The sequence below is a fragment of the Primulina tabacum genome, chromosome 14 (assembly GCF_025594145.1).
Source record: "Primulina tabacum isolate GXHZ01 chromosome 14, ASM2559414v2, whole genome shotgun sequence".
NCBI classification, from domain to species: Eukaryota; Viridiplantae; Streptophyta; class Magnoliopsida; order Lamiales; family Gesneriaceae; genus Primulina; species Primulina tabacum.
The window spans coordinates 34,475,043-34,494,038 of NC_134563.1; the positions used below are offsets into that span (position 1 = coordinate 34,475,043).

The following is an 18,996-nucleotide window of genomic DNA, read 5'->3' on the forward strand; positions in this document are numbered from 1 at the left end:
CTTTCTTCTGTGTCTATTTTTCAAATTTTGAGTTCGTTTCATGAATAACGTTTATTTCATGTTTAATGTGAACTTTAAAAAGATAAAATATCAAAGTCTTGACAAAAACTTGAGTGAGATGGTCTCACGGGTCGTATTTTGTGAGACAGATCTCTTATTTAGGTCATCCATGAAAAAGTATTACTTTTATGATTAGAGTATTACTTTTTATTGTGAATATCAGTAGAATTGACCCGTCACACAGATAAAGATTTGTGAGACCGTCTCACAAGAGACCTACTCCAGTATCTTTTGGTATCCTATGTTGAATATACGTTCTATTAAACAAACAATTATGATATTTTAAATGATTAATTAGTGAAAGTATAATGTCAGATAAAAAATATTATAATAAGTACCATGTCAGTACAAACTGGCAATTTGAGGGCTACAAAACAACAACACTTCTTGAAGAATTGCCTTAGACTCATCACCAAACAATGATTCCTTCCCATCATGCCTTTTAGCATAAGACAGCCCCAACCTAGACTTGGCCTGCCTCAAATCCCCGACACCCGAGTTCGTATCCGGCCCGGCAAACCCTCCCATCACCGGAGCTAGAGGTGGCCCAATGAGCAACCCATCGGCCCCGAATTGTGGGCCGCCTCGCGCATAGTCGAATAAGGCTGCACCGCTACCACCAACTTTAGGCAAGATAAACAGCTGGTCTTCGATCCAGTAAAAGAGAAAGGCGTCGAAAGTGTCGTAGTAGTCATCTGTGCTCCTGTAGCCTTCGGGGTTAAAGGCTCCAAATTTGAAGGATTTGTCCGTGTGGGCAATGATGACACAAGGACCTTTGAAGTCACATTTGTTGTGAAAATCAGTGGCACTGAATCCGTCAATCGTTGCCTTGTAGCAGCATTTTAGTTCCTTGCCTTGGTTAATTATTTAAAACGAGTTTAGACACATAAATCAACAAAAAAAATATATCCTCTGAACACAGAAGTATTTAAAAATTTGGGGAGAACATAATATTTACCTTTCAGGAATGTTTTGGAGACGAGTGAAGTAGGGAAAGGAAGATCAATTTCTTCGTAATATTTCGGGTCAGCCTTTTGGCTTCTGTTTTGGCCAAAATCCCATTTGAACAAGCTCTGTGGGGGACATAAATCTCTCTTCCAACCACACGAAAGTGCAAAATTTGACACACAAAGGCATTTCACCATCTCCGATCCACACTCACTTCGATCAAGAATCCGTAGAACAGTAAATACTAAAATTTAATTAGTCTGCAAGCCTTCCAGAATTTCTTCCAATTATGCATGTTCCGTGGAGTATGACTGATTCTTTGAAGGGTAATCATTATTTTTCTGTAATATTCTTTGCATGTTTGGGTTTCCATGTTTTTTGTGGATGAGATTTCATTACAGCTTTTCATTTTTTTAGTGGTGAGAAATCAACCTGTAAGAATTCCAATGGCACCACAGCTATCATATAACTGGTTATCTAAATTTTACATTTGTCATTTGTCTTGGATTCTTGGTACTATATGTTTTGTCTTTTTTTTTTCCACATGAATGTTGACGTAAAATTGTGTATTTAAATATTATATCGACATCATGTAAAAAATATTGATTTTTTTTATGTTACAAGAAAAGTGAAAATCGACATTCAATTCAAAACTCGTATTCTTAATTCTATATTTTAAGGGGGAAAAAAATAGAGAGATTGTATCAATACAAACCTTATTACGTTTGACAAAATATTGTGTGAAACGATCCCATGTGTCGTATTTTGTAAGACATATATCTTATTTGGGTCATCCATTAAAAAATATTATTTTTTATGCTAAAATATTTCATTTTATTGTGAATATCGGTAGAGTCGACTCGTATCACAGATAAAGATTCGTGATACCGTCTCACAAGAGACATACTCATTACATTAATTTTTTTTTTTGAGTGATACATTTAATTTTGTTAAAGTATAATGGTTGGTAAGTATTAAATGCACATAAAGTATAATATAAGCTGAATACTTACCATTTTTAACAACTGAATGATACATTTAATTTTGATTGACACCTCATCGGTGCTCACATAAGTGTGTTAGGTATGCAGCATATCAAAACTATTTATTTATATAGTTTTGATATGTTGTTCACTTACCGTGCACACTTATGTGAGCACCGATGAGGTGTCACTCACTTATTGGATGTGATGAATGGGTGATTGACACATCATCGGTGCTCACATAAGTGTGCACGTTAGGTATGCAGCATATCAAAACTGTTCATGTACTTTTTTAATCTATGTTTATCTTTAAGTGATAATTTTTTTATAAATAAAATCCAAAATATATCCTAAACATTTTATCCAATAAAATATTAGATTAGATTAAATCCCAAGTGAAATTGGGGGGCAGAGAATTTCCAAATGATTTATATATTTATATTTAATATAATAATATTTGAAAATAGTAGGGTTTTAAGGTTAAATGCTGACACTCAAATTTCGAAGCCCACAGCTAGCAAACCCCTGCTCCTCTTCCTCTCTTGCTAAGGTATTTTATAGATTTTGTTTCTTTTTCTTCGAGTGAACTGGTATTTTATACTACGGGGAAAGCCATTTGAACTTGTTCTTGATTTTGCTCTCATTTTTCTGCTGTTGGATGCTAAAATGAGGCAAAATTGACATTCTGAGGAAAATTTGCGAACTTTGTTGTTCTTATTTTGGTTTCTAATGAGGAGATGCTGATTCTGTGTGGCTTTGATTTCCCCCTACCCTTTTCTCCCTTTTTACGCGTATCTACATTATGAACGGATAGCGGGATCTTCAAGTTACTCAAATTTTTAAATGTTTGGGATCTTGAAGTCGTTTTTTAAAGCAGATTTTCAAAATATTTGAGCTTCGGCCTCAAATCTAATGAATGGCCCCTTAAATTGAATTTATCCCTACTTTCCAAATCTTGATGAGAGCAACACTTTGGTGGCATTCTCTGTTTCTTGATTTTCTAGTTCATTGTTATCGAGTTTGGCAATGTGTGTGTGTGGCTTAATGTATTTTGGGTGGTCAAACTTTTAAGCAGCATTCTTCTAACTTCTTAATTCTCCTTTCGTTCGACCTTTTTTTTTTAGAAAATTGTAATAGGTGAGATAATAACATCTTTTCTTTTATTGAACTTGGTCTTTTATTATGGGAGGACACCAACATCCCAAGAAATCTATGCATGTTTTCTGGTGTTTGAACATATCTAAGCGGCCGGAGTGGCATCAATTTTGTTAAGACATGCTCTTGCAACAATTGTACTCTAAGAGGCAGTCAATTTGAAATTCACTATGTGAACTAACTGGATTCTTTAGCAATAATTCGCTTGTTAGAATGGAATATTTATATGGTTTCTGTTTGAGATATTTTGCTACAAAACATATGTCATATGCCATATTTCTGTACGCATAGATAGACACTCCCTAGACGAAATTTTGTTGAAGCTCTCTTTTTCCTTCATGTTGTAGATTTTGGTCTTTGGCCTTGCTAAACCTTACCTAGGCCATGCATGCAATTAAAGGTGGCTGGGTTGGGCAGGCATTTGCCCTTGCTACAAGCAATGATTCGGGGAGAAAGAAGTCTCGGATTAGGCGCTCCAAAGAAGAGCGAAAGGATATGGTTGAATCTTACATAAAGAAGTAATCTCTATATGCTTATTGTTCTTTTAAAGCCTGTTACTACAACTGCATATTTTGCAATCATACATGTCGAATGAGCCGGAACATCAGCTACTATCCAATTCTTTCTATATTCTCTCTCCTCCATCCCACTTCATATTATATGAGGAACAAGAAGTTTTCTTAATAGTCATATATAAGCTTGAAGTTTGCGTCAGTCAAGGCTTCCTCAACCATCGGATGGAATATGTTCATTTTTTAGATTGGTAGTGAGAGGGGATTCCTTAGTGCATGACTGCATGTACAAGCTTTACTTGCATGAGAGAAGATCAGGTATTCTATCTTTGTTCACTTTTTCTTGAAGTAGATGCTCTCAGTTCTGCTAAGTGGAGTGCCTCGAGTTGATATTGCGGCTCTTAGCATGAGTCTGATATCGTATTGATTGATTGTCCTACTTAAAACTCACGTTATAGCATAGAGTTGAGTCTTGCCTCTAAGATATTCTTCGTTTTTGTATAAATGTTAGCTTTTCTTAGTTCAAAATATCATATTTTTTATTTCATTTATCTACCGACAAGTGACAGCTATCTATTTCTCGATTTAACATTAGATGGGGATTTTCCATGTGTGGTTATTCTTGTTTGGGGCTGGAAAAATGAATGAGTATGATTGCCATTTATTTTTCATTGCTAACTTGATGCTTCTCGTGTAATTTTGTTATATTAGTGATGACTGATACCCTTTAGGTTTGTCACATTTAGTTATATGTTTTTATTGTAACTGCTTGCAGGTATCAAAAATTGAATAACGGGAATTTTCCTTCACTCAATCTTACGCACAAAGAAGTTGGTGGCTCTTTCTATACTGTGCGAGAAATTGTTCGGGAGATTATCCAAGAGAATAGAGTATTAGCTCCACCTAAAGTGCTTGTGGACGATTATGACTATTCTGTTTTTATCGAACAACACCCACTAGGATCTTTATCTATCGAACCTAAAACTGATCCGTCAATATTCGCAAATGCTGTTAATGGGAGTGAGGCCTGTGAAAAAAATCAAGAATTTGATTCTGTTGTGATTGATGCCGTTCCCATTCATCATCAAGCCTATAGTGAAGAGAGTACTCTCCCATCTGGCCATAAATTTGGTGGACCTGGAAGTCAGAGGCATGGTAGCGAGCAATATGTTAATAGCGATGATGAGGGAGTCAGCGGAGAAAAAGTCAAAGAGTTCAGACAGCGAACATATACCGAGTCAGTAGTTATGTCGTTTCCGGATGGACAGAAAGAGAGAGACAAAGTAGAAACATCTCAAGTCATAACATCTCGTATGAGATCTAATGTTGTAGTGGAGACGTTTCCACTGAGGCCTATTTTTCCGACAATTCATGACATGGATGTAGAAACATTGCAAGATAAAGCAATACAGCAAGAGAAAATGCAATCCATGGAAAGTTCGAATTCTCTGGTTATTGAGAACGACGGGAAAAAGAATCAAGATTTGGAATTGGAACAGAATCATGAATATGGGGAGGAGAAAGTGGGGCTAATTCTCCAAATCCCTTCTTTGGAAGGTCCAAATTCATCAGAAGTGGTAACCGGTGGGCTTAATGTGGTTGATGTCAAGAATGTCGAATCCAAGGGCTCCATGCCTGATGGGACTAAGGTTAGTCTTTATCTAAAATGGGAGTCTCGTTTCGACTTTCTTATTCAATCTTTTGGTGCGGCCATACTCGTTGATCATAATGCCTTTAAATTTTCGCAACCAAATATCCTGAATCTTGATTACTGTAGTTAATATCATCTGCTTTTAATTGGTAAATTTTCTTGTCATAGTACATGAGCATCTGTGTGTTTGTTCACGCTTTCTTTAATTCTGCAGGATGTTGATTCCACTGAAAGCTTCATTACCAAAGACTCAACGTCGGTCAAAAGAAAGTCAGGTGATTGCGAAAATACCAGTTTACAGACTGCGAGTGACCTGATTCTGGATAGAATCGATAGGTATGTCTCAGCATTCCACATGCATCCATTTCTCATTCGTGTTAACCTTATCTAAAGAAGTTTGAATTCATGGGCAGTGAAACTCAGGAAGATGAATCTGAGAGACCCGTTCGACCTGAAAATTATGACGTCCTGGCATTTATCAAGACCTTTATTTCTGCATTTTTAAGGTTTTGGACGGAATAAGACCTGTCATGTTTCAGGTGTTAGAATAGGTTTTAAGGTTTCTCCTGCTTAATGCTTTTGTTTTTCCCTATGTGACCGACAACATTGAACGAACGAATTTTACTTCTTTTTTACCATAATTACTTACCCCCCATGTTTTATTCTGCATTTGTCGATATATATGCAAACACTTCGTTTTCTGCATTTGCGGGCTGTAGCGGGCGGGACTGATAGGGTGTAGAGATGTGAAAACGGGCTGGCGAGACAGCTCACGTGAGCCGCCATTAGGTTGGGCAGTCCGCCATAGCACTTGAAACTTCGAAAGCACAAAAAAAAAAAAAGGGTTATAAGTGAGATGCCGGAAAAGGATCTGGGGAATAATTGTATATGGTAATGGATTCTAATACGATTTAAGCAAACCTTCCCAAGGAATAAAGGTAAAATCATGTGGTACTTGTGAGTTGTCTTTCATATGTTCATTTCTTTCACCCCAAACAAACATTAATCATTGCACGTGATTCCATGCCATCAAAATCTTTTATTTTCCATCAATTTTTTTTATATATTTTTAGAAAATGTCATTTTGTATTCTAAGTTGCTTCTATATCAATTTCTCATCAAATTTTAAGTTCCCCGTATAGTATACTAATAAGATCTTGCTATGTATCTTGTTTATATATATTTATATGATTTGGTTGAGTATGGCTAAAAAATAAATGTAATTTAATGCAAATGGATTAAGAGAGAGTTCACGTGAAAAGATTCATTTGGAGAAGGGCGGTGGTTGGATATTTGGTAAACCAAAACAAAAAAATATACACTATTTTTATGTATTAGTGGTGAGATTTGGTTGTTAGCCATGTTCCACACTCTACGTCATATATAATATATATGGAGATTACCATAGAAAATTGTTACAAATCTTGTATAATTATAAGTATATTTTATGTTTTAAAAATAAAAATCGAAAAGTCGTAAAATTCTTAAATATATTTTATGTCCACTCTTCTTATCTTCCTTGATTGGATCCAACGTGTGTGTGTGTCTGTGTGTGTGTGTGTGTTTGACATTATGAATGTTTTGCGTTTGTGACCACAAATTGCGAGGATGAAGCGTGACATAGAAGTATGGTCCATAATTTGTTTCAAACCTTTGCTGGATTTTCCTCTGAAGAAAAACGAATATTTCCTCGTCAATAAAACTAACAAAATCATAATTTACATTTCTAAAATTTTACTCTCGTGTATCTGACTTATTCACCAAGATATGCACAAAAACTGTTACGTTCGACGAAAGATTGTTTGGTATATAAGATGAGATGAACGAAACATTGCTACCAAGACGATTTTTTCATGCACATCAAATATATATATATATATATATATATATATATATATATATATTCAGTTCACACCCTCGCCTCTGCATAAAGCGCGTGTGACGGTGGTGGTGGGGTGCCATATTAAATTTAACGCTTTTAGGTTTTTTGGAAAACCGCAACTTATAAACTTCCTCACTTAACAAATCCCCAAAAGCGAATAAATCGCAAAACGGTCTGCAAAAGCCAAAAAAAATGTCCTCTGTGGATCCGAATAATCATTTTTTTATACATATATCATATAAATATAAATAAATAAATAAATAAATTGATGCTTAATTTGTCACAGGTAGAGAAGTAGCATTATTTGGGCAATAAAGAATATTAGGTACTTACTAATAATGAATATCTTAGCTGTGTGGATTAAATGTGACAACTCATGCATGCATTCAATATTAACTTATTTGCTTTTAAGAAACATAGAGAATAATCAGAATAATATGACCAACAATATTGATAACTATCTTTTTGGATGAATCCAATGCATCTTAGTATATATATACTATAAAAAAATCACGTCAAACTGTCTCACATATGGTTGGGTGCAATAATTGTCCCTGCTTGGTAGATTGATCGAACCGAGGTGCTTGACCAGTTGTGCGGTTTAAAAAATTTGAGTTGCACCATTACTACTAGCTATAACTTTTTGTAAAGCGGCAAACGCTCGATCCTATAATTGGTATCAGAGTCAAGGTCAGGAGTTCGATTCTCATAGATTGCAAGGAGCACAAAAATATGTTACATTTTATGTTAAAATTGTCAGCTTTTCATTTTAAACATAAAACGGATCATACATAGTTGGAAATAAATAATTTCGAAGATGGTCATTTAATAGCCAACGGTATAAACATAAATCAATATTTCTATCTTGACTAAAAAAAACTTATTATATTTTTAATTGGCAGTTTGTAAATAATAAATATTGGCCATGTAAAAATTGCAAGAAATCTTTATGATGATCATTGCAATTATTTTAGCTGGTTTTCAAAGTAACCTAGTTAATTATTATGTTTTTTTTTAATTTTTTTTTTAAGAAAAAAAAGAAGAAGAGGAGAAAATGGTAGGCTTGCAGGCAATATGAAGCCAAAGAATTTGTGAAATTAAGGTGGCATGCAAAAAGAAGAAAGCACAGAAATAGATGCAGTTGGAGTTGGTCATCATCATGTTACAAAAAGTTGTTAAAATTAATAAAGATTTCTCATCTTTTTCTTCACTCTCTCTCGATTACCTTCCATTGCACGCCACTCTCCAAAATAATAATAATAATAACTTATTCCCAATTTTTATAATGACAAAAATTTGTGTGAAACGATATCGCAGGTTGTATTTTGTGAGACGAATGTTTTATTTAGGTCATCCATAAAAAAATATTACTTTTTATGTTAAAAGTATTACTTTTTATTGTGAATATCGGTAGTGTTGACCCGTCTCACAGATAAAAATTCGTGATACCGTCACACAAGCTTTTTATAATATATTTCATTTTCATGATTAGTTTATGAATAGTGGATATGAAAATTATATTTTTATGTTACAATTTTAAATCGTAAACGAGATTTTTATAATCGAATAAAAATTATAAAATACGTTTCATAATGTTTTATTTTATAATTTTAGTTTGTTTGTGAATTACTCGTCGGTTTCTTAATTAAATTCAAATATTTTTAATGAAATCAAATTTGTCATTATTTAATTGTTAGGCTTCTCGATCATGATTTACCAATTCATTAATTTTAGGGAGAATAACATTGTTCATTTCCTAATAGATATTTTAGTCAATTTATAGTTTTAATGACCAATTTTTTTCCCCTTTTAGTCATTTCCATCGGAATTCTAAAATGATGTCGTGAATTGTTGATGTGACATCGAATACTCCTGACTACATTGTATGTCAGCACTTGATGAAAAGTGATTAAAATTGAAAAAAATTTATTAATTAGACGATTGAAATCGAGAACTGACCGAAAATTTGATAAAAATAAAAAATGTGCAAAGCCAAAAATCTTATTCTCCCTCAAATTAATTTACCAAATTGATATATATATATATATATATATATATATATATATATATATATATATATATATAAAGATCAAGAAAAGAATAATTATCACGTTATGTATATATTCACCAGCCTCACCCACCCTTCTCTCTCTATATATATACATACACCTCATTTTACTATCATCTTCTCCGTTTCTCACCCCAGCAAAGAATTAACCATGTCCACAGATCTTGAATTACACCTTCCTCCACTCATCAAGATCAATCGCACGCAGATTTCTGATAACAATTCTTCTGCTGCAAATGATGAAAACACCACAGCTCAAAGCTGCGTTGCAGATGAAGAAGAATGCCACACGCCAAGATCTCCACGCCATATGATTCCGGCGATGCTCAGCTGTCCCCCGCCGCCCAAAAAGCCACGGCGGATGGTGGCAGATTCATGCAGGACAAAACTGCGTGAGTTGCAGTTCTTCGAGACCGTTTCCGGAGAAGAGATCGAATCGTTCTTCCGAACCGTCGAAGTCAAATATGTGATCGTCAATGGCGGGTCCACGAAGAGGAAATTGTGTTTGATGTGAAGTTTTCCACGGGTTTGATTGGTGATTATTGTGTATTTATTTATTTATTTTTCTAAACATTTACACGTTTAATTCAGATGGAAATGTTGTCTGAATTATATATATATAGGTTTGAATTATATATATTAATGGACATCATTTGTATGATTTCTTACCAGATATATGATACAATATCGAATTCATATGTCATTTGAATTTCTCAGTTATTTGTTGGTAAGAATGCAAATAAAGACATCAAATTACCTCTAAAAATCATCCAAGTTTATATAATATTTCCACAAAAATAATTAAACTTTATTATCACCTTCTAATTTTTTTATCTTATTACATGTATTTATATAAATTTTTTATTGAATTATATAAGTTAAAAATGGGTGTCACAAAAAAAAGGAAAATCTCTATGGGTTGTTGATCTACTTAAAGTTTGACATTACTTGAGTGATTGACACGGCATTATGATAGATAATCTTGATTTTTAATTGGTGATTATTACGTTTTATTTGATTGAATTCGACAAATTAAATTATCTTTGATATGCCAGTCATGCTGTTATACTGTTGCATATTCATATTTTCATACAATATCTTTAGTGATATATATATATTCACCTCCGTGTCTACAAATAAACTGATATACACCTATTGAACTTATATACAATTTGGATATTATTCATCACATTCAATAGTTGAGTATCACCTCATAGGTGGACACATAGATCCACACGATTGATGGATGACATAACATATATATATATATATATTTTGTTGGGTGCTATAATTGTCTCTGCTTGGTAGAACGATCAAATCGTGTTGCTTGAGCTGCTGCTTTTGGTAATGCGGTAAGCACTCGGTCATATATATATATATATATATATATATATATATATATATATATATATAAACATGCTAAATAAGGAAATAATTAGGAACTTAGAATATTTAATTTAATATACGTTTTTTTTTGTATTTTTAATGCAAAAACAGAAACATAAAATTCCCGCCAGCTTTGTATAACTGTACAATGAGTTAATATTGAAGATAATTAAAAACATGCTGCAAAAATTAACTGACACATGGTATAATCAATATATGATTTTATTTCATATCTGTCGTCCCATAATTACTCTTTTTATATTTTACCATGTGCCTTAATTTCTCTAAAATTAAATAAAACGAAACAAAAAAAATGTCGTAAAAGTAGGTTTATTTATTTTTCGTGCATGTTGTAGTATTTGTAACATTTTAGATGAAAATTTATTTCCGAAGACCTTAATTTTGATTCATTGTCACGTGTCCTAATCACACAATTATTAATTTTTAATAATTTTGTATTGAAAAAGTAGATAACTTGTGATTAAAGTAATTAAGATTATTCATGTATGACCAAGGAATCAGAATAACCCCCCTTTTTTTTCCCTTGCATAGAGCTTATATCATAAGCCAAACAGAGTATCCTATATTTTGACCCAACGAAGCAAATTTAAAAGCTGACATAAATATTTAAATTAATGTTTATTATTTGGTTATAAGTAAATTGCTTTAAGTTTTTTAATTTATTAAATAATATATATATATATATATATATTTTTTTTTTTTTTTGCTTATGTAATAACTGTAAAACTGATTTTGCGTGCATGTTTTTAAGCCAAGTTGTTTTAAATTAAAATCAAAGAGAAAAAAAATTACTTTATTATTTGCTCTTTAATAATGGAAGGTAAAGTTGAAGGAAATGTACGAAAACTAGGAAAATGGTTGTGAGATTTGACCTTCAACCAACCTAGCTAACTATATGTTCAAGAAGGTACATAATATAAATATGTATATATATACAGTTTAGAAATGATTCACATTTAATATGTACACTCATGTAAACACCGATTACATGACACTCACTTATTTGATGTGCAATTTTGTTACGTTTTATTACAATTAATAAGTGAGTGTCATCTCGTCGATTCTCACATGAATCAAAACTCTATATGTTAAATATGACGAAGATATTAAAAATTTAATCTTTTCGAAAAAGGTACATATAAAATTTAATAATTTTAGTTAGTTGAAATGACAACCACCTTTTATCTCACTCTATACACCCTAGTCTCGACTTGCTCCTTTTGCTTGATCCAAACCGAGACAATATATTTAGGATTTTTCTTCTTTCTTTTTTCTATAGTTGTTACAATAAGTCAAAAAATTGTATAGTTTTATGCGTTGGGAAGTCTATATATAATCCAACATCTAACCGACGGATATGTTTAACTTATTTGCAGAAAGGAAAGAAATTAAAAGAAAAACAAGACATGCGGAATTATCAGTGAAAAATAAAATATTTTTAGAAAAGTTTGAGCAAAGGGATTTTGTGAAAAAAGAATAAAGAACAAAACTATTGTAATGAGGCAAGACAAGTTGTATATAGCCCCCATAAAGTTGTGTTCTTGCCAATTTTTTCACCTTGAAAATGATATTCTTTTCAAGGCTGATAGAATTACAATGGATCGGTTCAATTGTTCACTAAACCAAACTACTAAATTTTATCAATGCTCTTCTAAAATTCGAGCCAATTTCGAGTTAAAATTAAAAACCCAAATGAATTAATGATAAAGAAGAAATTGTAGTATGTGGGATGGATGATATGATTTTATGATAAATTACTCATTGAAATTAAACTAAATATATTTCAAAAAGTTGGTAAATCTTTAACGAACAAATCAGCATAGTATCTACTATATAATTGCAATTCAACTCAATAATTTTCAGATTGTACATCAGTGTTTGATCAATGTACTGCATAGATGAGTCAAAGCTATCACTACTGGTTGAACTCAACCTATTCAAAGGTATTGTCATAAAAGTATCCAATTATTCATATTTATTGTTATATTTGGGGTTCATTATTTTTTATGTGGATCTCATACGATACGATGAATGTGAATCATTAGATACATATTTAACGTAATCATCGGAGTCGATATTTGTTTCGATTACACATCAAAATATTCATATTTAACATATGAACGAATGGAAGATTAAACAGTTTGAAAGATGAGGAATGGGAGCTTTAAAAGTCTAAAATGATTGAAACTGCAGCTCCACGAAACTTCATCTCCTCCTTTCTCTTTACTTTTAATCTCTATTACTATACTATGTTTAGAGTATGGAATAAGCTCTAATCACCTCAACAATGGGTGCTCGACACAATGGACATTTTCCTCCTCCACGAACAAGCTCGTTGGCACATTTAGAGCATATGCACATGTGCCCGCATCTGGATAGGGGAGGGAGAGAAGAACAGGGAGAAGATGAATATGTAGGCAAAAGTATACTGGCACAAGTAAAAATAATCGCTGCTTCCTCTGTAAATGTAACAAGTTTGTTCATGCGGGAGCAAGCAATGAAGGAACCAAATTCAACAATAATTGATCAAAATTAGATCATAATCTTACTCCGTTTTTACCATATTTGAATGTGGTACACATTCAAGAAACGTGATCCAGCTCTGAAACATATGTATGATATAATTCGCGCAATCTTTCATTAGCCAAATAAAGGATAGCATAAACAGTTCGATAAAGTCATTATCTACGTGCAGAAAATAACAGTTAATTGTGAAGTCTCATGTTGTAAAAAAAGCAGTATATATAATGCAAAATAAATGGAAGACAACATATATGTATCGGATCAATGGTATGGTCAGTATCTCCAAATGAGTTAGGACTTAGGACCAACATTTGGATCTCTGATTGGTCGCAAATTCCTCCTTTTTGACAAATTCAAACTAACAATTGACCAAATAAGCACCCTTTAAGTTCCAATAAACAAGTGTCATTTAATATAATGCAAATTTTAATTGTAGGCAACAATACCTGTACAATAAGGAATCAATATGATTGTCACAGCACACACAGCAGGCACCCTTCTTGACAAGACCCCAATTTGACCCATTCAGTGATGGCTCACCGACCCCTGCATTAATAAGACTCAATTTAACTGAGCAAAAGTAAGACAAAAACAGTACAAACAATAATTTTCAGTCTCACAGGACATCAAGAATAGTAGCAGTGAGAAAGCACATAGACCTTGTTCACTAGTTGCTCGGTTAAGAGCTGCTGAAACTTCTTGTCTAACTGAACGTTGGAGCTCCAATTGCATGTCCATGCAAGCCTCCAACATCCTTTGCATATTATTCATGCCTTGCTGAATCTTGGCTACATCAGCTCTCAGATCATTGATCGTCTCCAACTCCTGCTTCATACAAACAAGAAAATGTTCAGATCAACAATGAAATTGTATTATCGTGATCTTAGCCATCTCATTATGTGAAATATGTGAACTGAAAGTTTTTAACAATGGTAAATAAAGCATTATGATTTTTGAAGGGATCTAGATCATCTGACAATTTTAACCATGTCAACACGGGAAGTCATCCACCCAATATGTTTAAGAAAGACAATTTTTTCCAAGCAAGCACCATGGAGATTGTTCTTAATGAATGATCTTGAACAAAAGTAAATTGACTCAGCTTAACACCAAATTTTTCTCTGAAATGCAATAACTAGGAAAAAGAACAGGCCGTCCTTACCATCTAGATATGAAACAATTCCAGTATTATCAAGACTACATTGCTAACTTAATTAGTTCCCAATAGACTGCCCACAAATCTCAACTTTGCAACTTGTTATTCATGTGTCAACACCCAAGTTTCTTCCGACGGAAAGATAAAAAGGAAACAAAACAAGAAGAGAAGATGAAGCGAATCTAATTTAACAAAAGAAAAATCAAGTGGTAACACGAAACATGTATTGTTATCAAGAACAAAAATCACTGCCAAATCAAGGTAATATTTCAATCAAGAGTAAACCCACAAGTTCAGAACGCTGGATACGGTGGTGACCCCAGCGAGTGTGGCGCAAAGCTGGATGCCAAAGGGGTCGTGGAGGGGGGACTGGAGGAGTTGGTAATACTAGTGAAGGTCTTCTTGTTGCATCATGTCGATCCTCATTCAGCTCATCACGCTGTTGGTGCTGATTCCTCACGGGTGATGCTGGATGAGGCAAATTTCGGTGGAGGTCCCAATCAACGTGAGCCCTGCCTTGCCTTTGTACGTATGATTGAATTAACAGATCCAGGCTCTCACGGAAACCACTATGAAGAAGATTAGAGACACTCCTCCTAAAATACAAGATTCATAAGTTCAACAGAAAACTGAAAAGTCCAGAAAATTGAGCATCCAAGAAAAAATGAGGCAATAACCTGCTTATTAACTCCCTGAGCTCCATGCTGTACACATTATCATCATCCGATGGGTTGAACCTCGTAATTCTTCTAAAAGGAACCGAAGTTCGCATTCTTGGAGGGTCTGAAGGCTCTCTTGACCAATTATCTACAGCTTCTCTGGAACCATCAGCACGCCAAGCATCTTCTTCTAATCGAGTTTGCCGTCCATCTTCAGTTACCAATAATTCAGATGGCCCAGCAGATGCTGAATTTTCTTGCTGATTTTGATTTGTGATCTCTGAAGTGTTCTGCATCCAGTCATTAGAGGCAGCAGCCCGTGATGATTGGTTTGCTCTCTCATCTTCAATAGCCTGCTCTGGCCAACTGTCTCGTTGACTGGCAGCAACTTCTTGGTTTGTAGTTTGATTAGCTGGGCTGATATCCAAATGCACCAAGCGATTTGGTGGTTGAGGGATATTTCTTTCCCGGTTCGTAGGTTGACCCTCCTGTGAGGCATTTGTCTTGCTCTTATCTTTACTAGAATCATTACTACTTTAAGTAAACGAGGTTTGAGATGATTGCTTACTTGACCGTGATCAGTAATATCTAATCTGGAGCCAAACTCATCCCTGAAAATAAATATCAAATTTCCCAGTAATGATATAATGCTTTACTCCATAACATATACTTTACATTTTACTTTCTCGTGCATTTATGAAGAGCATGAAGCAAGAAATCGGTGCAAGACACACACATATATATCTGTGTGCGTGTGTCTGGAGAAGTACCAAACCATGAAATAAGATCACAATGTCACGAAACAAAAGGCAAGATGTACATCAGTTCATTAATCTTGCTCACTGGAATGATTTGATGATAAAATTTCAATCTGAAACAAGAATCCTATTGTTGCCATAATCTCTCTTAAGGATACTGAACATAAAAAATATTGTCCCATTGCTACAACTTCTATAATTCATATAAGCAGAGAAGAAAAAATCCAATCAGAAAGGGAGAAAGAAAAGGGAGGGAAATTTTGAATCAGCACAACCGAGTACACATGCATTGTTTGGATTGGAGCCATACCTCAATCCCATGACCATCTGTCTCTGTCTCAACTGCCTTAATTCACCAGTTTCCATCGAAGGCAGTCTTTCTTCCTCAACAGGCCTTTCATTCCTCAAGAATCTGCCTCTGAGTAGAGACTTAGAAATCACATACAAATAGAAATTCATCAATAAAAATCCAAGGATAAGTTTGTCCAGAAAAACAACTAGTTAAAACATATAAGCCTCACCATATCTATACTATGTATAAAGGGAGAGATCCCTTTACATAACTAACTTTTGGTGAAGCAATTTTCATATTCCAAATTTGCCCTTTTATGCCATTTATTTTTTCACTTAATTTATAATTTCTTTGATGCAAATTTTATTTAGAAGAAATAATTAAAAGAAAATTGCTTCGAAGAGTGAAAAAAAAGGGTTATATAATGTATAGATAAAATCATTAAAAGCCATCCAAATATGTACAGCTCGATGCCCTAATGCGTAAGAAATCTACCATCTCAGTCCAATGGATCTTGCAGGGAAGACCAAATTAAAAACTACCAAAAAGAGCTTATTGAGAACTAAATAAGTTTAATGAAGAATTATATTTAATAACCTATAGAGGAGTTTCCAAATTCAAATACCCAGAATTATATGTGCTCAAGAAACAGTTCCAAAATGCCAAGATCAATATAAAAAAAAGACAGACGCAATGTTAAAACTCAGATTTGTAGCACAACATGAGCATAAGGTAGACATGGACAACCACACTCCTCTAGACGTCAAATCTTATGACGAACAAAATATTAAAACAGGTAGTAATAACTACATCTAGTATCAGGCAACATGAGTCTGATGATGCTGAATTGTGCAGAAAATCAACACTTGTAATGAGTGATGCTATACGTTAAAAATTGAGAAGCAAGGAGACTTAAAATACCTGAATACGACTGCGATGAGCAAAATCTGAAACAACACGATATTCCAACAGACCCTGAAGTTCCCGCTGCCTTTCCCTTTCAATTCTCACCAGCAAATCAATTAGAGATTGTCTCCCTTGTAACCGCAACAAGTCTGTCCGAGTATGCTCTGTCTGACCTCCCTCATGATCAGAATCCAAACCTAGATGAGAATGTTCTGGTCGAACACCGAGTTCGTTATCTCGTTCTTCCCGGCGTCCACTCTGAGATCCTCTTTGCTGATTTGTCATTTGCATCAGTTCTCTTACAACTCTCACCCTCTCTCGTTCAGTCTCCCCAAGCCATTCAGCTCTAGGACTCTCATTCCTAAGCACAACATCAGATGAGTCACGAATACCACTCTCCATCCAACCACGAACAATTTGCCTCACCCTCTCCCTTTCAACTTCTCCAATATCAGGAGATTGCTCACGACTATAATTTTCGAGCTCTACGCTTTCATTCTGCGGGCCCACCTGATCAGGGAACCAAGCTGCATGGTTATTATCACTCTCACTAGCGTCCTTTGGACTACCCTGATTCCCACTCTCTGTGCTTTCTGACATATTTGAAGATACATTTGTATCAGAACCCAGAGATCTCCGCTGCCTCAGTCTCCCTCTCACTCTCTCATGGGTATGATTCAAAGCATGCTCATCCTCCAATCCTCGCCACATCTGTAAAATAGATGAGTCTCGGGTGCTTAGCCTCTCCACGGTACCCTGACGTCTTGAAGGTGGGGACTGTGACTCCTGTAAAAAAGATGAATCAAGCATTGAGACGGTGTGCAAGCCTGCGAGAGCAATCAATTCAGCCTCCCGATTCCTCCGCTCAATTGTAGTGATCATATCCTGTGCCTGCCGTGCAGCCCACTGGGTCAAAATCCTTGAGTGGTGCCTCCTGGCATCAGAAGACTCTGCCGAGTCAACACCAGCAAGATAGGGCCTCCCCCTTCTAGCAAGCTGTTCCACCTCATCATCCTCTTCTTCGGTAGTAGACGTTCTGGGTGAGCTGCAGGTCGCAAAGGACATGCATTCATCATGATGCTGACACATCAACTCCTCCAAGCCCCTCTGAAATTCAGAACGAGCATTACTCGCGGTGCTCCCCGGTTTCTGACAGACTTGTTGCTGAGCCTGAGCCATACCTAACCCTAAAAACCCATCCCACTCAGTTACCACCACAAAAAGTCCTGTCCTCAGATATGACCCCAAAAGGCACAAAAATCCCACTTTTCCCCATCGTGCCGACAACACATAATTACTCACTAAACTTAAAAATCTAATTTCTAAAGTCAGAACACAAACCTAACACCAGGCCATCAACAATCCTAATGTTACAACGGTTTCTCAATCTGTTATAATGATTGATCAAACTCATAATATCACCTGATCAAACACGAGAAACTAACATTTTCATTCCCACGGAACAATACAATCTAAACAAAGAACGCACTCGAATTGTAGTTAAACAGCAATTGATACCCAACCTCGTACTTATAAATAAATAGAGGATCGCACATCGAAATCAACAAATCATCATATAAGCGAAACGTACCGCTGAAGCTGCGCGGTTTCCGATTGCAGCCTAAAAGTTGAAGCCTGAAGGTGCGAGAAAGAAAGAAGAAAATTAGTTTATACTGTATGTAGCATCAATTTGCATCGTATTGCGTATGTCGGAGAAGAAAGGAACAGATAAAGGTGATACACGTTAGAAGCGGACAATATAAAATGGCAACTGTGTTAGTTAATTCCCTCAACCACCCTTAACTATTACTAATACATATTTAACTCCCTTGTATACTTTTAAATGTCATTTTCGCCCTCAATTTTTGAATATTGATTATTTAGATAATTAATTTAGTTTGCTAAATTATACAAGCTAATTTATGAACTATCTTGCAATAAAATGGACTTTGGAATATTGGGTTTTTCATTTTTTAAATATAAATTGGATAAGTACATGGTTTGCTAAGTGGATGATCAAGTGTGAATGGTTAAAA

At 34.7% G+C, this 18,996-nt stretch overlaps 3 protein-coding genes across 4 annotated transcripts; 1 reads left to right on the forward strand and 2 right to left on the reverse strand.

Annotated features, from left to right (window-relative positions):
* Window positions 1-363: 363 nt before the first annotated feature.
* Window positions 364-1,429, reverse strand: LOC142524582 (uncharacterized). Its single transcript, XM_075628620.1, has 2 exons — window positions 1,019-1,429; window positions 364-914 (listed from the first exon to the last, which is right to left on the reverse strand). The coding sequence occupies exons 1-2, from the start codon at window positions 1,203-1,205 to the stop codon at window positions 403-405; spliced, it is 699 nt and encodes a 232-aa protein (XP_075484735.1). The 5' UTR covers window positions 1,206-1,429; the 3' UTR covers window positions 364-402.
* Window positions 1,430-2,427: 998 nt separating this feature from the next.
* On the forward strand, window positions 2,428-5,958 carry LOC142525227 (uncharacterized). Its single transcript, XM_075629440.1, has 5 exons — window positions 2,428-2,541; window positions 3,494-3,664; window positions 4,434-5,307; window positions 5,524-5,645; window positions 5,723-5,958. The coding sequence occupies exons 2-5, from the start codon at window positions 3,531-3,533 to the stop codon at window positions 5,829-5,831; spliced, it is 1,239 nt and encodes a 412-aa protein (XP_075485555.1). The 5' UTR covers window positions 2,428-2,541; window positions 3,494-3,530; the 3' UTR covers window positions 5,832-5,958.
* A 6,542-nt stretch (window positions 5,959-12,500) lies between these two features.
* LOC142524346 (uncharacterized) lies at window positions 12,501-18,722 on the reverse strand. 2 transcript variants are annotated; one of them, XM_075628292.1, is made up of 10 exons: window positions 18,552-18,722; window positions 16,976-18,147; window positions 16,073-16,191; window positions 15,573-15,615; window positions 15,023-15,492; window positions 14,635-14,941; window positions 13,849-14,014; window positions 13,636-13,735; window positions 12,725-13,037; window positions 12,501-12,599 (listed from the first exon to the last, which is right to left on the reverse strand). In XM_075628292.1, the coding sequence occupies exons 2-9, from the start codon at window positions 18,137-18,139 to the stop codon at window positions 12,920-12,922; spliced, it is 2,487 nt and encodes an 828-aa protein (XP_075484407.1). In that variant the 5' UTR covers window positions 18,140-18,147; window positions 18,552-18,722; the 3' UTR covers window positions 12,501-12,599; window positions 12,725-12,919. The 2 variants fall into 2 exon arrangements, with proteins under 2 accessions (XP_075484407.1, XP_075484406.1); XM_075628291.1 differs by having other exon boundaries at window positions 16,976-18,382.
* Between the last annotated feature and the right edge of the window lie 274 nt (window positions 18,723-18,996).

Excerpts from the sequence above, each read along its gene's own strand:
- LOC142525227 (XM_075629440.1), top strand. The coding sequence starts at position 3,531 with ATGCATGCAATTAAAGGTGGCTGGGTTGGGCAGGCATTTGCCCTTGCT. Across the intron at positions 3,665-4,433 it reads GTTGAATCTTACATAAAGAA|GTATCAAAAATTGAATAACG; the intron begins GTAATCTCTATA and ends AACTGCTTGCAG. Across the intron at positions 5,308-5,523 it reads CCATGCCTGATGGGACTAAG|GATGTTGATTCCACTGAAAG; the intron begins GTTAGTCTTTAT and ends TTAATTCTGCAG.
- LOC142524346 (XM_075628292.1), bottom strand. The coding sequence starts at position 18,139 with ATGGCTCAGGCTCAGCAACAAGTCTGTCAGAAACCGGGGAGCACCGCG. Across the intron at positions 14,015-14,634 it reads GTATCCAGCGTTCTGAACTT|GAGTTGGAGACGATCAATGA; the intron begins GTGGGTTTACTC and ends TGTATGAAGCAG. Across the intron at positions 13,038-13,635 it reads ATTGATTCCTTATTGTACAG|ATGCGGGCACATGTGCATAT; the intron begins GTATTGTTGCCT and ends TCCCCTATCCAG.
- LOC142524582 (XM_075628620.1), bottom strand. The coding sequence starts at position 1,205 with ATGGTGAAATGCCTTTGTGTGTCAAATTTTGCACTTTCGTGTGGTTGG. Across the intron at positions 915-1,018 it reads CTCCAAAACATTCCTGAAAG|GCAAGGAACTAAAATGCTGC; the intron begins GTAAATATTATG and ends TAATTAACCAAG.